The following is a 17,328-nucleotide window of genomic DNA, read 5'->3' on the forward strand; positions in this document are numbered from 1 at the left end:
CTATTAAAGAATATATATGTATAAAAATTTTATATATGTCCAATGTTACATATATTGTAAATATAAAGTAAGCATAATTTTCAATGAGGAATTCTGATCCCAAAGAAGGCCCTTTTACAAAAAGCCTGGATGCAGCATAATTACATAAGTAAACTTTCATCAGAAGGCCTGTGGACACAGCAGTGCTTCCATCCTTGTTTCAGATGGCAGCTTAGCTCTTGGGAAAGGTAGGGTGTTGTACCTTGCTTGAGAACAGGAGTCCTGGTCTGACTCTCATCTGTCCGATGAGAAGGAAGTATCACTTGATGATAGAGTCTGTGTTATGCATGTGTGTGGGTGCTGTGTCTCAGACCCCACATAGGCCATTAAACTGAGAGTCACCAATAACACAATCTCCTTGGGTCTGCCCAGGGGACTTGCACTCAGGGATGTAATTAAATACCTTATCAAGAATTGCAGATCTTCATTCAGGAAAACATTAACATAGTTTTAATGGGGAAAGAAAAAGAAATCACTTCCAGTCTTTTTCTATTTTTGGTGAGGCCCAGCACAGCTGACTACTGGGTCTAGCCGGAAAGAATTTCGGTTCAGTCTACACAGGTCAGGGCAGTTGTTCGATCTCTGCAGAATGGGAGGCTAGATGAGTTTACACAGCAATAAAAGAGCCGGGCTTCCTCATTTCTCTCAGATTCTGGCTCCATTCCAATTTCAGGTTCAAATTTTTATCTGTTAAAGGGGAAACCCAATGCCTCCCACCAAGGTTATTTATTTCCACTTTTCATTATCAAAATTCTGAAACAAGCACAGAAGGAAGCCTTTCACAATCATGTCCCACTCCTCTCATCGTACTCATTGAACTGGGAGAACAGTGGCCCTACTCCTTCAAACACGATTCCGAAAGCTCCAAAATTTTCCACCCCAGTTCTCTTGCCAGTGCCAACCCTCCCCAAATTACAACTCCCCTTCAAAAGGCATCAGGATCCACACTGAGTCTTAGAAGGAGAGCACAATCCACTCTAAGAGCTCGGCCCATGTGCGTGGCTGGTGATCCCCTCTGCCAGAGAGGAAAATGGCCTGGGGCTCTCAGCCCTGGGCTTGCTGTGGTACTCTCCATGACCAGTCCACCTCCCTTCCCCACCAAACATCCTTCCTCATTCTCTTTTCAAGGCTACTTTCTACTTCAAGTTGCCCTTTAACTTCAAAGGTATTAAAACGTGGAGAAGTTTTAACCCCCTAGGAGCCCGCTTATTAATGCTGACAGTTTCTAATGGTGGAATTGCTGAATGCATCGGGGAGATGTTCTTATGGATGGGAGGCACCACTCTTAAGTCCACAAGCAGTGCAATCCATGAGAAAGGCTCTGGGAAGAAGACAATGGTAAATATCTACTAAATGTCTGGAGGCAGGAAGTCTTCCTAAATGTAGATGCAACAGAAGTGTCACGAAGAGTTGATAAATCTAGTAGTGGTGGGAAGAGGGATGTGACACCAGATACAGGATGAGCCAGGCTGTCTGTCCTCAGAACATGGAGACACTGTGGAGAGCTGGCCTAATCAGGGCCATGTGACGGCAAAGCAACACCCACATGAAATCAAGAGAACACAGAGACTAAGACCCTTGTGGAAGAAGCTGGTCCGCGGAGATGGGAATGTGGCAAACATGTAGAAGGAGACAGGGGCAAGAAACCAAGGGTCCAATGAGGTCAGACTGGCTTCCTGTAGGTGGTTTCTGGGAGTTTTCCCTATATCCTCACAATAAACCCCCTTTGTGATTGAGCTGATTTGAGTGGGTTTCTGTTCCTTGCACATAATTCCTTATCTCACATCTTGGGTCTAGGGAATTAAGAATTTCCAGACTTTAGAAACGTAATACGAAGAAAGGGTTATATGTGTGAACCTTACATCCCAGCAGGGTCTGAGACAAACAGTATCCATTAATCAAGGAGATTAATGTTCCTGTAAAAAATGTATGAATATTCACCCAAGTGAGACAACTAAGACTATAAACAGCCTCACATCAGCTGAGGTTGTGAGGCCAAACAAGGCAAAACACATCAGTTGGTCAGAGTCTTGTGGATTTCAGAATCGCATATAAATGATTTCAGACTGTACAAATAATGTGACGGCCTTCCCTGCTCCAAAAGTAAGGTTATAATTGCTTTGGGTAACTCTGGCATAAATGTTTAGTATTTGAGAGAAATTTGAAAACTCAAAATACAAATAGTCTAACAAAAATGAAGGCTGGCATTCACGACAAAATTGTCTTTATGTTGTATTTATATTATACCAGTAAGAAAAGAAAGACATTGCCTTTTTCAATTCGTTACTAAACGTTACTGTGATCACACAGCATATATTTAAGATAATTTAAGCTTCATATTTCTCTACAGAATTATCAATTTGTTACATCAGCAACAGTAAGAACATAGTGTTTAACATCTTTAAGACAGTTTGTGATTGTTGCGTAATTAATTACACGTGGAGACAGTGGTACATATTACTAATCGAATGCATGTAACGAGCATACCTCTGAATTCAGGGGTGAAATGAAGAGTCTGAAGAAGGGAATTGAGGTAACAGGTTCCACCCTGATTTCTGATTCCGCTTAAACTGATGAATTCTCTAGGAGCAGGGGCCTCCACAGCTTTGGTCTTTAATTTCTTCCCTTTTCCATACTGATTATGTGACACACTGGAATCATCCTCTTCAAATAAGTCCCCAAACATTGTGAAACTAAATACTCCCCTTAAAGAAAAAGGCATGTTATATAAATGCTTTTAATTTTAACCCAGACTGTCCGCACATTTCGCTGTCTTATACTTGGGAGTATCTACTTTAAGTTGTTCCTTAGAAAGTATACACAGTAGTGTGGGTTTTGGAGGCAGCAAGACCTGGACGTTTTCATCCCTGCTCCACACGACCTGGGTGACCCCGGCTAAGTTACTTAACTGTGTTCCTATATGTAAAACGGGAAACCGCCTATCACGCGGGGTCATTTCAACAATCACACGACATCACGAAAGAAAGGCATTTCGTGCGCGGGGTTAGGCACACAGTAAATGACAGCTGTTTTAAAAAGGCACATGGACATCGCTCTGAACAAGGGAAGACACCCCATCACCCACCTGATCCCACGCTGGGCGGCAGGGCTGAACCCAGATTCTGAGAGTTGACAGGGGCCCCGGGACCCTCAATCCCTCCTAAAATCTCTGCTTCTCACACTTGGACCAGATTATGACACCCGCCTGAACTCAATGGGACAAATTCATCTGTCCAGTAGTGTAGCAGATGGTCGCAGAGCGGGAGAGCCGGCGGAGGGCCATGGGGAGAGACGGCCACGAAACTCACGGGGTTCCAGTCCCTCCGACAGGAACCCAGAGATCCCAGCACCACCGGGACCTGGAGGGCCGCTCAAGGCCTCACACCGAGTGCGGCGGGGGGTCACCCGGGGACGAGCAAGGCAGAGAGCCCAACGCAGGTGCTAAGGCACAGGAAGCACTCTGACGCCAGGACGTTCCTTTGCAACCCGTTCCTCGCAAGAAAAGCACGAAAACTGCAACGGCAGCCCCTCGCCCCGCCCTCCTCAGGCCCTGCCGCCCGCACGGCCCCAAGGCTCCCACGTCCCCGCGTCCCCAGCCGCCGGCTCCTCTTACTGCCTAAAGCCCTGACCCCCGCCACAGCCAAATCTCGAAGCGAACCGACGCGCCAGAAGCGGAGTCCGTCATGATAGCGAGGACGGCTCTCCCACGGCCCCGAGCGGGAGCGATCTAAGGAACGTGCGGCCTACGTCTCCCAGGATGCCCCGCGGGAGCGCCGGCCCGTCGCGCGTGGCCTTGTGGGCGATGTAGATCCTTAGCCCGGAGCGTTCGGGAGTCCGCGGGAGACTCGAGTGTTCGCCTCTTGTCTGGCTCGTGGCTTCCTGTGCTCGCTGGGTCAGTCGGCCATTCACTAATTCATTCACGTTTTTAGGTTTATAGTCATTGCTGTTTGCTATCCATACAAAGATCACTTGTCTTTTGCGCTGCCTAATTCCCAAGTTACCTAAGCGTGGGAAACATTTGTGTGGGGCTTCAAGTTCTCCTCCACTTTCCAAGACATTTTCCTGATGTATCTCGTGTGCAAACCCTGTGAATAAAGTTCCACAGAACCTCGAGCCTTTATAACATCCTCAGTGTGCAGTTCGTCTCCGCCAAGTGGAAGTAGCATACGGAAGACTGCTCTAAAAATATCTCGAAATGATCCCCTTGTCCACTTGGGTACCTTTAGTGGATTATTTCAAGACTGTAGGCTCTCCTGGCATCTCCCCTGCCCACCCCAGCCTCCATTGAGGCCTGAATGAGGGAGACGGAGAAAATCATTTTGGCTTCAGCTAAACGGTTGAGAGATTGAGAACAGCAACGGTGATTCGGTCCAGCGCAGCAAACACTCCTCGTGTGCTCTCTGTGCGAGGCATAGCGGGCAGTGGTCCGAGTGGTTAAGTTCACGTCTCCGCTTCTGTGGCCCAGGGTTTTGCCGCTGGAATCCTGGGTGCGGACCCAGCACTGCTCATCAAGCCATGCTGTGGCAGGGTCCCACATACCAGAACCAGAGGACCTACAACTGGGGTATACAGCTCTGTACTGGCAGGCTTTGGAGAGAAGTAGGGGAAAAAAAAAAAAAAAAAAAAAGAGGAAGATTGGCAAGTGATGGTAGCTCAGGTGCCAATCTTTGGGGAAAAAACCCGAAACGGATGACAGTCACATTCCATTGTGCCGCTAGAATGGGCCATGTAGGTGGACTTGTCAATTTTATGTCAGCCATTTGGAGGCCTCTGGGTTTGGAGATGGAACAGGCAAGCAGCAAAGCCAGGCATTTCAGAGACCCTTGGGAACCTTCACTGGCAGTGAAGAGGTCCGTGGTGAGGGGTTCAAGTCTTTCCTTGGAATCTGGGATGCCAGTCTTTTGTGAGTCAAGAGTCGTCAGTAGTTGGGATAAAATCCAAATTTCCCTTTCGGATAAACTGCAAAAATACCAGCTTTCTTGACATTTACCTTCCTTTTTACCTTTCTGAATCCTCAGGGACCAAAAGCGTTGCTTAATAATTGTTTTTACAGTGGCCCTGCCGTTCGCTGTATGATCTGTGCCCAAAGGCAAAGGTTAGAGCTGTTTTTATCTGGAACACGCACAAATAGGTGTCTCAGCAAATGCTACTCATTCATTATTGTCCTAGTGAGTTAATCATAGGCAATGAAATTTTATTCTAATTGGTCGGATGGGTACACGCCCTCTCTTCGGGAGGTTTTGTGTCCGTACTTCCTCTGCTGGCTGTATTGCTCGCGCTTAGAATCCGCTCAGCTGGACTGCTCCGGGCGGCAGTTATCTGATCCATAGCTCCTGCAATGTTGACCGGCTTCCTTCCTCTGTGTGTGTGTCTCCTGCTGATACCCGGCTTTGCCGATGCAGGCAGGCTGCTGGTGGTACCCATGGATGGGAGCCACTGGTTTACCATGCGTTCGGTTGTGGAGAAACTCATCCACAGAGGGCATGAGGTGGTGGTAGTCATGCCAGAGGTGAGCTGGCAGCTAGGAAAATCGTTGAATGTTACAGTAAAGACTTATTCCACGTCTTACACTCTGGAGGATTTGAATCATCAGTTCAGGATTTTTTCTAAAGCTCAGTGGAAAGCTCGGGTACAAGGTTTACTTTCCCTGTTAATGATTTCATCTGGTAGTAGCTTTTTTGAATACTTTTTTTCACATTGTAGGAGTCTGTTTATCGACGCCAAGTTAGTAAAATACCTAGAAGAGAATTCTTTTGATGCGGTCTTTCTGGATCCTTTTGATATGTGTGGCTTAATTGTAGCCAAATATTTTTCCCTCCCATCTGTGGTCTTCACCAGGGCACCATTTTGCCACCATCTTGAGGTTGGCTCGCAGTGTCCCGGTGCTCCTTCCTATGTTTCTAGATTTCTCTCAGGGTTCTCGGATGCCATGAGTTTTACTGAGAGAGTGTGGAATCACATCTTCTACTTGGAGGAATATTTATTTTGCCGCTACTTCATCAGGACTGTTTTAGAATTTGCTTCTGAGATTTTCCAAAAGACGGTCACAGAATATGATCTCTTCAGCCATACGTCAATTTGGTTGTTACGAACTGACTTTGTGTTTGACTATCCCAAACCGGTGATGCCTAACGTGATCTTCATCGGCGGTATCAACTGCCATCAGGGAAAGCCACTGACAAAGGTGAGTTACCTTTCCTGTAGCATATTCAGAATAATCTGGTGATGGACCTAAAAAGATTCCTTACTAAACTGAGATTTGTCATTGACGTGTGTCACATCTGTAATTTCTTTCTAGTTGAACAAATTATTTTGCACCAATTCATTTAATTGTGTTATCAAATTCAACAAACCTGCCCTCTTTGATATGCACGTGGGTACAATCGATATAATTGTATTTAATTTCCAGGCTGGTTTTTTTTAAGTCTCTATGATATAATTTTATTTTTTGAATGTGTAAAAGATTTGCATGGTTCAAAGTCAAAATTATAAAAAAGCTGTACCCAGAAGTCTCAATTCCGTCCATGTATCTTCCTCCTTGTTCCCATGTGAAATCATTTCTGGTTTATCTTTCCTGGGTTCCTTTTGCAACACCAGCCATTTATGCATTTTCACAAAAGTTAGTATATACATTTCCTTTGTATGTTGATTTTCAATTAAAAATGTTTCCTGAAAGTCACTTACCAGTTCATAGAGACCTTCCTCATTCTTTTGTCCAGCCACATAGTACTCCATTGTGTGGCTGTACCAGTCCTCATTCAATTTGTGTTATGGATGGACACTGGATTGTTTCCAGGTCTTTGTTATTAAAATAATGGAGTAGTGGGCAACCTTGCACGTATGTTGTATTCGTGGAGGTGTCTTTAATTCCTAGAAGTAGGAGTAAACATGTACTTATTTTTTTATTGTCACATAATAGTTTACGACATTGTAAAATTTCAGTTGTAGATTATTATTTGTTAGACACCGTATAATGTGCCCCTTCACCCCTTGCTCCCACCCCACCCCCATATTCCCCCTGGTAACCACTAAACTGTTCTCTTTATCCGTAAATTTGTTTATCTTCCACAAATGTTTCCCACCGTTGGTTTATATTCTCTGTCTGGCTTATTTCGCTTAACACAATACCCTGAAGCTCCATCCATGTGGTTGTGAATGGGGTGATTTTGTCTTTTCTTGCGGCTGAGTAGTCCCCCAGTGTATATATATATACCACATCTTCTTTATCCTTTCAGCCATTGATGGGCACTTGGGTTGCTTCCATGTCTTGGCTATTGTGAATAATGCTGCAATGAACATAGGGGTGCATAAATCTCTCCGTATTGTTGATTTCAAGTTCTTTAGATAAATACCAGTAGTGGCATAGCTGGGTCATATGATATTTCTATGTTTAATTTTTTTGAGAAATCTCCATACTGTTTTCCATAGTGGCTGCATTCCCATAAGTGTATGAGGGTTCCCTTTTCTCCACAACCTCTCCAACATTTGGTATTTTTTGTCTTAGCGATTGTAGCCATTCTAATGGGCAAAAGGTGATATCTAAGTGTAGTTTTGATTTGCATCTCCATGATGATTAGTGATGTTGAGCATCTTTTCATGTGCCTATTGGCCATCTGTATATCTTCTTTGGGAAAATGTCTGTTCACATCCTCTGCCCACTTTTTGATTGGGTTGTTCTTTTGGTGTTCAGTTGTGTGAGTTCTTTATATTTTATGGAGATTAACCCCTTGTCGGATGTATGATTTGCAAATATTTTCTCCCAGTTGATGGGTTCTTTCGTTTTGATCATGGTTTCCTCTGTCTTCCAGAAGCTCTTTAGTCTGATGAAGACCCAGTTGTTTATTTTTCCTTTGTTTCCCTTGTCTGAGTAGACATGGTATTCAAAAAGATCCTTTTAAGGCTGACGTCAAAGAGTGTACTGCCAATATTTTCTTCTAGATGTTTTATGGTTTCAGGTCTTACCTTCAAGTCTTTGGTCCATTTTGAGTCTATTTTTGTTTATGGAGATCGATAGTGGTCTACTTTCATTTTTTTGTATGTGGCTGTCCAGTTTTCCTAGCACCATTTGTTGAAGACACTTTCCTTTCTCCATTGTATGTTCTTAGCTCCTTTGTCAAAAATTAACTGACTGTAGCTGTGTGGTTTTATTTCTGGGCATTCAATTCTGCTCCATTGATCTGTGTGCCTGTTTTTGTACCAGTACCATGCGTTTTGATTACTATACCTTTGTAGTATATTTTGAAGTCAGGGATTGCGATACCACTTGCTTTGTTCCTTTTTCTCAGGATTGCTTTGGCTATTTGGGGTCTTTTGTTGTCCCATACGAATTTTAAGATTCTTTGTTTTATTTCTGTGAAGAATGTCATTGGGATCCTGATTGGGATTGCATTGGATCTGTAGATTGCTTTAGGTAGTATGGACATTTTAACTATGTTTATTCTTCTAAGCCATGTGCATGGAATAGCTTTCCATTTCTTTATGTCATTGTCAATGTCTTTCAGGAAAGTCTTATAGTTTTCCTTCGATAGGTCTTTTACCTCCTTGGTTAAATTTATTCCTAGATATTTCATTCTTTTTCTTGCGACTGTAATAGGGATGGTATTCTTGAGTTCTCTGTTAGTTCATCAGGCTGTGTTTTTTAATACTGTTTTTGGAATAAGACTGAAAAACAGTAAGAAATGAAACTTCCCTTTTTGTTAATTCAATGGCACTGCCTCTAGGAAAAGGTTCTTAGCAGTTCTGTATGCATCTTTTCCAATATTTCTGAAATTATCTTATATGTATGCATATACCTAATGTAAATTCTCACACCCATTTTATTAAAATGAAATCTAGTATCAGACTGGACACAGTGTTCTTTAGCTCTCTTTTTCCACTTGCCAATAAATTGTGGACATCTTGACAGGCATTTCATACAAACCTGTCACATTCTTTTTAATAATTGCATAAAATTCTTTGCTTTTAACATACCATAGTTTATTTAACTAACTAATATTGATAGATATTTAAGCTTTTTCCACTTTTTAGTTTGATTAGCAAGATTGAACTAAACATTGTTAAATAATTTCTTTCCGTTCATACATTTAATATTCTTGCTCTTATCTCAGTAGGCCAGAGTCCTTAGGATGAGGGTTGTTGGGTCAAATGATATGCACATATTGTATTTTAATAAATTTGACGAGTTGTTTTCAAAATCACCCTGACACTTTGGTCAACAGTATATGAGAGTTTTAGTTTTTCCACACTTACTCCAGCTCCAGATGTCGTCAAACTTTTAAATTTTCTAGCAACATATCCTACACAGCTGCTTCAATTTTCATTTCCTATTTTCACAGATATATTGGCCATTTGCATTTCCTCTTTGTGAATTATGCATTCATATTCTTCAATAATTTTTATAGGGCTATCATTTTATTGCTAATTACTATAAGTCTCCGGTGTATTAGGAGTATTAACACTTAGCTTTTTATATGTGTTGCAAATAGTGTTTCCTGGCTATTCTTTGTCTTTTGTCATTCAGGATTTTCGTTTTTTGATAGTCAAACGGGTTAACTCTTTATGTATGGTTTTTGGACTTCAACTTGCTTAGGTCTATTCCAAGCCACAGATATATAAACATTTTCTGCATATTATGTCTTAATTCCTTCAATGTCAACAGTTTTATTTCTTACAGTGAGAACTGTACATGGTATAAGGATCTAACTTTATTATTTTTCTAAGTGGATAGTCCATCGTCTCAACATTTAATAAACAGTCCACCCTTCAACTACTGAATTGAGATGCATCTTTACCATATTTAAAATTTTCATATTTATCTGGATGTGCTTTTGAACTCTAGATTTTGTTCCAGTGTTTTATTTATCTATCATGGGCCAGTATTTTTTATTGTATTTATGTATTGTATTTATGATTGTACCATATTTTGATTGTAGTAGCTTTGAAGTAAGTTTTAATATCTGGTATGGTGAGCTCCATACTCACTGTTCTGTTTTCTAAATTTTCTCTGATTCTCAAAATTTATTCTCCTTCACAAAACTGAAAACTATTTTATCTAGGTCAAAAAAATAAAAATAAACCTTTAGGGCTCTCTTAATATTACATAAAGTATTTTTATTAATTTGAGAAAGATCAACATCTTTTTGCTATTAGCTTTTCCTATTCAGAATAGAGTATTTCTGTTTATTTATTCAGATCTCGTTTTATGTCTCCCAATGAAATTTTGCATTTTACCTTATATATCTTTTATTTTTCTTACTAAAATTTATTCCTGGGCATGTTATTATTTTTGGAACTCTTGTGAACAGGGCATTTTTTCATTTCTATTTTGAACTGGTTATTAGTCATTACAGTATAGCCTCGGTTTTTGTACGTTCTGTGTCTAGCCATATTACTAATTTCTCTTATTAATTTGTAAGGTTTCTTAGGCATACAGTATCATCTGCCAAGAATAACCCTCCCCATTGATACCTCTTATTTTGCTTTATTGGAGCAAATCGTTGTGAAATAATTAGTTCAAAACAGTTTTCAGTAGTTCATGAACAATGTTGAGTAGTTGGTCGGGCCAGTATGAATTGGGGTTTGGTCACTTGCAATCGAAAAGCTCTTACAGGAGTAAGCTTCCTGGCAAATGTGTTATGTCTAAATCCAGATGAAACACCTGGTGGCTTAACTCGTCTGTGGGTTTGTTGGGCAGGTGCTATGTGTTTTTATCTACTGCTCTGGCCGCTCACAAGGCTCAGTACATTTTGTAACAGAGTCGTATTCTCTCACTTGCTGGCAGCCTGATTTTCCCCTTTGGAGTAAGCAGTGGTTGGGGATGGAGTGCACTCAGTAAATCTACGCTGTGTACACTCTGGTTGTGTAACTCATCCTACTCACAGCCTGAATCAAGTCCAGCAGGGACAGCGTTCTGCAGGGACCTCTGCTCCCCTCGCCTTGCCCACAGTGGGCACCAGGGTTCTCATATAGTTGAAGAAGTCTCACTGAGATTAGGTACACACACACACACACAGACCATAATGATGGATTTATTTAGCATGACTGAAAGCAAGCTAAGGAGAATCAAAGTGTCATTTGGACTGCAGGATGTACAGACTTCTTAATGCATCCCAATTTTTCCAGAAACATTTTTTGGAATAAAAGTAATCACTTTTCATCAGGCATATGCTAAAAGTGAATTTCAGTGTAGCAGAGAACGTTATTTTGTTTGTGTAAATTCAAGATACTGTATCAGGGATGAGGAAACTTTTTTGTAAAGGGCCAGAGAGAAAATATTTTAGACTCTGCAGGCCATAGAAGGTCTCTGTGGTCCCTTTTTTGTTTGCTTGTTTACAGCTCTTTAAAAATATAAAAACCATTCTTACCTCACAGGCCATACAAAAACACACCATCAGATTTTCCTGTCCCTTTTGACATGGGGGAAATTTCTGGGTCCCCAGGGAAAAGTCAGAAGTGACACAACTGAGGGAGAAGAGGAGTCTAGTAGGAAAACTTAAAGTTTAGATGTACTGTAATACTCTACTCACTCTGAGAGAAAGCATAACACCGCCAGGTACTAAATATACTAGTGTGAGGGAATGCTACTGGTACAAGGCTGGATGACTCGGAGGAGGAATAATTCAAATTTAAAGTGTGAGGGAGATAACCTAAGTCCGTCTGATCAGCTGTGGACCCATGGCTTGCATTTCCATTTATTTTTAAGAAAAGTGCTGTGATTGGATGCAAAGCCCACGTTGTTGCTCCTGCAGTTTGGGTTCCGACTCTCCCCCTACACACATCCTTCCATCAGCAACAGCAAATGCAGGGGAGCAGGGGGAGTTCGCAGTGCTCCACACCTAGGCGCCCCCACTGAGGATCTGCACGTGTCCCTCCAGCAGTGCGGCTGAGAGGACAGGTGGTCTCTGTCCTGGCCCATCTGCACCCCGCTTCTCCCTCGGTTGTGTCACTCGGGCTGTTCCCTGGGGGCCCAGAAATCCTGTCCCTGTGTCCAGAGGGATGAGACATTTCCTAGGTCATGTCATTGGACTTTCTCTCCATGGCATGTCCTGGGGGGTCTAGACTAGCTCTTCCCAAAGGTAAAAAGCAAAAGCCTTCTTCTTTCTTCCTGGAAAAGACACTCAATTCCACAGCCTTTATTGGGAAGCTTTCATGCAAGTTACTAAGAGATTCTGAAATGTGATGTCCTACACTGAAGCTTTCCAGACTCGAGTTCAGAATCCCGCTGGGCTAGGTCTGTGCTAGAGACAGGAGGGCTGGGGGAGTTCTGCTCCAGGGGCCAGAACTGGGAAGTGGAAATGCTCACACAATGTGCACAAGTGCACAGAGAAGGGAGCCTGGAACCGTGTCCAGGGAAATCAGAGAGGGCTCCAGAGAGGAAGAGATTCACAGGCGGTGCAGGAGGTCTGGGAAAGCGGGGAGGGCATCCAGCCTCACAGAGTCCAGTGCCAGCCCTGCTTTGTCCTCTTATGACCTCTTGGACATAGGCCAGTGGCCTCTTGAACACCAGGTCTCAGGCCTGCTGGGGCACTCCTCAGCCTAGGACAGAGCTGGGGCCCACACTTGCCTTGGAAGGTGAGAGAGCTCTCCGTCTTTCAGTGTGGGCTCAAGTCAGGTACCTGGGGCTTTGCAGAGGTGTCCTCAGTTGAGCGCCTATTGACTGGGGATTGCTCTCCACAGCCTCAGGCTGTAGAAGCAGATGAAGGTGCCAGAGGCTCCTGGTTGTGGCTGTCGAGAAGTGATGGTGCAGCAGGTGGCTCTAAAGCCTGCTGCTGTCATCCTCAGGCAGGTGTTAATAAGACAGCTGGCGGAGGCGAGCCTCGCTCTCCCTGGCCACCTTCACCTGCGTGGCATTGTTTGTCTCCCCTGCCAGAGGTGCGCTCCTGCGGGTCAGGGGTGAGTATCTGAATGTCTGTCCTTTTTTTTTTTTTTTTTTTTTTTTAATAAAAATAGACTTTATTCTTTACAGCTGTTTTAGATTCACAGCAAAATTGGGTGGGACGTACAAAGACATCCCATGGACCCTCTCGATCCTTTTTGGTCTGTAGTGGCCAGTCCAGCACTCAGGACCCAGCAGATGCTCAACAGGTGTTTGGTGAATGAGTGACACTTCAGCCAACTGATGGGAAAATGAAATATTGCTCTTTCTAGAAACTGGGGAGACTACAACTTTAGGCCTATTAAAGTCAGGCATGGCTTTCTGATCTGAGCAAGATCAGGCTGTGGTTGTATTGATGGCAAGGAGTTGCAAGTCAGCTTCTCCCCTTTGCTCCCTATCAGTGACGGTGCCAGCACCACCCAGGCCCCACCTGAGCCTCACCCTCCACCCGAGCGTGGGACCCTGCCACCTGCTGAACCAGAGAGTTCAATGTGGTTCATGGGTCACCCAAAGCTGTTTAGAGATAAAGCTGCATGTGGTTTATATTCACCTACTACAGAGAGACATCTATAAAATATATTGGACCATATATAGTTTATACTTGTTTGGTTATATATATCTGTAAATATATATAAAATATGTGGTCTTATGTATCTATTAAAGAATATATATATATATATAAAATTTTTATGGATGTGAAATGTTACATATATTTATAAATATCAGTAAGCATGATTCTCAAAGAGGAATTCTGATCTCAAAGAGGGCTCTTTAACAAAGAGCCTAGATACAGCGTAACTTCAAATGTAACCTTTCATCAAAAGACCTATGGACATGGTCTTTCTTTCTTTCCTTGTTTCAGATGGCAGCTTAGCTCTTAGGAAAGGCACACACACAGTGTGTGGTACCTTGCTTGAGAACAGAAATAATAGTCTGAATCTCATGTCTGATGAGAAGGAAACATCACCCACTGATAGAGTGTTTGTGTTTGGGTGTGTATGCGTTCATGTGTGGGTGCCATGTCCCAGGCCCCACGTAGGCCATTTTCCTGAGAGTATCCTTAAACAAAATCTCCTTGGGTCTGTGCAGAGGAATTCCATTCAGGGATGTAAGTAAATACTTAAGAACTGCAAATCATCATTTGGGAGAACGTTAAAATAGTTTTAATGGGGAAAAAAAGGAAATTCCTTCCAGTCTTTTTCAATTTTTGGTGAGATCCAGCAGAATTGATTACTGGGTCACCTGGAAGGAATTGAGGTTCAGTCTATGAGGTTGAGGGCAGTTATTCCAGTTCTGGAGAACGGGAGGCTGGATGAGTTGACACAGCAATAAATGATCCAGACTTCCTCATTTCTCTCAGATTCTGGCTCCATTCCAAAATTCAAATTCAAATTTATCTGTTAATGGAAAAACCCAATGCCTCCCACCAAGGTTATTTATTTCAACTTTTTATTATCAAAGTTTTCAAACACGCACAGAAGGAGAGACTGTGGGGTAATGAACACCCATATATCTACCTCCAAGTTAAGTAATTTTCAATATTTTTCTGTACTTATTCATTTATCCCCTTTTCTTCTTTGTAAAAAATTTTTTTTACTGTCATTTTTTAAAGAAACTTCTTGACATGTCATTCCATTCCTAAATACCTCACCAGGTATAAAAAATAAGGAAATTGTTACCTAACCACAATATCATTATCACACCTTAGAAAATCGATAATTCTTTAATGTTATCTAATTTCTGGTCTATAATTAAACTTCCCCCATTGTCTCAAAAAATGTCTTTTACATAGAAGTCACTGAAATAGAATTGAGAATCTAGAAATTAAACCATACATCTATGGCCAATTGACTTTTGACAAAGGTGTCAAAATCGTTCAATGGGAAAAGAATTGTCTCTTCAACAAATGGTGCTGAGACAATTGGATATCTACATGCGAATGAATGAAGTTGGACCTTACCTCACACGAGGTATAAAAGTTAACTTACAGTTGATCAGAGATCTAAATATAAAAGCTATAACTGTAAAACTCTTAGAAGAAAACATTGGAGTACATCTTCATGACCTTGAATTTGGCAGTGGTTTCTTTGATATAACACAAAAAGTACAAGAAACAAACAAAATAGATAAATTGGACTTCATCAAAATGAAAGACTTTTGTGCACCAAAGACCCTAGCAAGAGAGTGAAAAGATAACCCACACAATGGGAGAAAACATTTGCAAATCATATATCTGGTAAGATTCTAGTATCCAAAATAGCTAAAGATCTCAAACGACCCAGTTAAAAAATGGGCAAAGGCCTTGAATAGACATTTCTCCAAAGAAGATGTAGAAATGGCCAACAAGCACATGAAAAGATGCTCAACATCATTAGTTACTAGGGAAGTGCAAATCAATACCACAATGAGATACTGCTTCACACCCAATCTGATGGCTATACCAAAAAAAAGAAAAAAAAAAGAGGAAAATAACAGGTGTTGGCAAGAATGTGGAGAAAGTGGAACTCTCATGCATTGCTGTTGGGAATGTAAAATGGTACAGCCATTGTGGGAAGCAGTGTGACAGTTCCTCCATAAGTTAAGCATGGAATTACCACGTGACCCAGCAATTCCACTCCTGGGTATATACACAAAGCATTGAAAACATGTACTTAACAAAAACTTGTACAAGAATGTTCATAGCAGCTCTATTGTCAACAGCCAAAAGGTGGAAACAACCCAAATGTCCATCAACTGGTGAATGGATAAACAAAATGTGGCTTATTAATGCAATGAAATATTATTCAACCGTAAAAATGAATGAAGTACTGATACCTGCTCAACGTGAGTGAACTTTGAAAATATAATGCTAAGTGAAGGAATCCAAACACAGAAGGCCACATGTTGTATGCTTCCATGTGAAATGTCCAGAATAGGCAAATCCATAGAGACAGAAAGCACGTTAGTGGTTGCCAAAGGCTGGTTGGGAGGGGGAATGGGGAGTAACTGCTTAATGGGGAAGGTATTTCCTTTTGGGGTGATGAAATGTTCTGGAACTAGATAGTGGTAAAGGTTGTACAACATTGTGACTGTACTGAATTGTACACTTTAAAATGGTTAAGATGGTCAATTTTATATCATGTGTATTTTACTACAATTTTTAAAAAAGAAAGAAAAATAGGGGCTGGGCCCAGTGGCGCACTGGTTAAGTTTGCATATTCCGCTTTGGTGGCCCAGGGTTCGCCGGTTCGGATCCTGGGGGCGGACCTGGCACCACCTGTCAAGCCATGCTGTGGCAGTCATCCCACATATAAAGTAGAGGAAGATGGCCACGGATGTGAGCTCAGGGCCAGTCTTCCTCAGCAAAAAGAGGAGTATTGGCAGCAGATGTTAGCTCAGGGCTAATCTTCCTCCACAAAAAAAAAAAAAAGGAGAGAGAGAAAAATATCTTTCAACCCTTGATTTGTTTGAATCAGGAGCCATGTTTCCCCTGTTGCATCATTTCTTCTAACACTCAATCTATAACCGTTCCCTCCCTTTTAGAAAGTGCTGTGACCTGTTGTAGTAACTGGGTCAATGTCCCGTAGGATGTTTCACGTTCTAGTTTGTCTGATTGCTCTCTCGTGGCTCTCTTAGCTTGTTTGTGTAGACTAGAAGTTAGTGTAGGTTTATTGATCCAGGCTCTACTTTTTTGGCAAGCACACTTCATCGATAGTGCCGTGTGCTTGATGTTGCATCACTTCAGAAGGCACCCCCACATCTGGCTGTTCCACTTTTAGTGATTCTGACATTGATCTGAGGGCAGAGTCACAATGTCACGTGTCTGCCTTGGCTACCCTCAGGACCTCATGGGTTAGGTTGGACAAGTTTTAGCCTATGATCTTTTGGTATGGATTTGGGGAACCAAGACGTTGTTGATGCAGTTGACAAAGCTGTGTCATCTAGCCTCTACCAGCCTCTCCAGCTGCATCCCTTTTACTCTTCATGTTCTGGCCACACTGCCTACTTCCAGTCACTCACACCACCATGTCCCTCCCTGCCTTGGGGCCCTCATACCTGCGGTTCCTCTCTCTGGAATCCTCTTTCTCCCATTCACAGTTGAACTAAATTCACTTATCCTTTTGAGTTTGGTTGCAATGACTCTTCCTTTGGGAGACTTTCCATGATGCCCAGGTAAAGTCACACACTCCAGTTATGAGTTCTCATGGGACTTGGTATCACTTTTTTTTTTTTTTTAAGAACTTATCACCATGACAATTATGAATTCTTTGACAACTCAGTATAGTGTCTGTTCCACCTTGGTGTGCTGTAAGCTCCATGAGGGCAGAAATCACATTTGGCTTTTCTGTTGCCCAATCCCCAGCATCCAGCCTGGTGCTGAGAGCACATTTGCTAGATGAATGAAAACACAGCTGGAGTAGAGGGGTGTGCCGTAG

General features: G+C 42.3%; 1 protein-coding gene and 1 long non-coding RNA gene across 2 annotated transcripts; one reads left to right on the plus strand and one right to left on the minus strand.

Moving 5' to 3' along the window:
- Positions 1-473: 473 nt before the first annotated feature.
- LOC139083269 (uncharacterized) lies at positions 474-3,803 on the minus strand. Its single transcript, XR_011539847.1, has 3 exons — positions 3,653-3,803; positions 2,527-2,744; positions 474-621 (listed from the first exon to the last, which is right to left on the minus strand). It is a non-coding gene; the product is annotated as an uncharacterized lncRNA (long non-coding RNA).
- A 1,459-nt stretch (positions 3,804-5,262) lies between these two features.
- LOC103543749 (UDP-glucuronosyltransferase 1A10-like) lies at positions 5,263-6,265 on the plus strand. Its single transcript, XM_008510608.2, has one exon. It carries the CDS (start codon positions 5,378-5,380, stop codon positions 6,263-6,265), a length of 888 nt encoding a protein of 295 aa, XP_008508830.2. The 5' UTR covers positions 5,263-5,377.
- Positions 6,266-17,328: the final 11,063 nt, after the last annotated feature.

This window comes from Equus przewalskii, chromosome 5 (assembly GCF_037783145.1).
Source record: "Equus przewalskii isolate Varuska chromosome 5, EquPr2, whole genome shotgun sequence".
Lineage (NCBI taxonomy): Eukaryota > Metazoa > Chordata > Mammalia > Perissodactyla > Equidae > Equus > Equus przewalskii.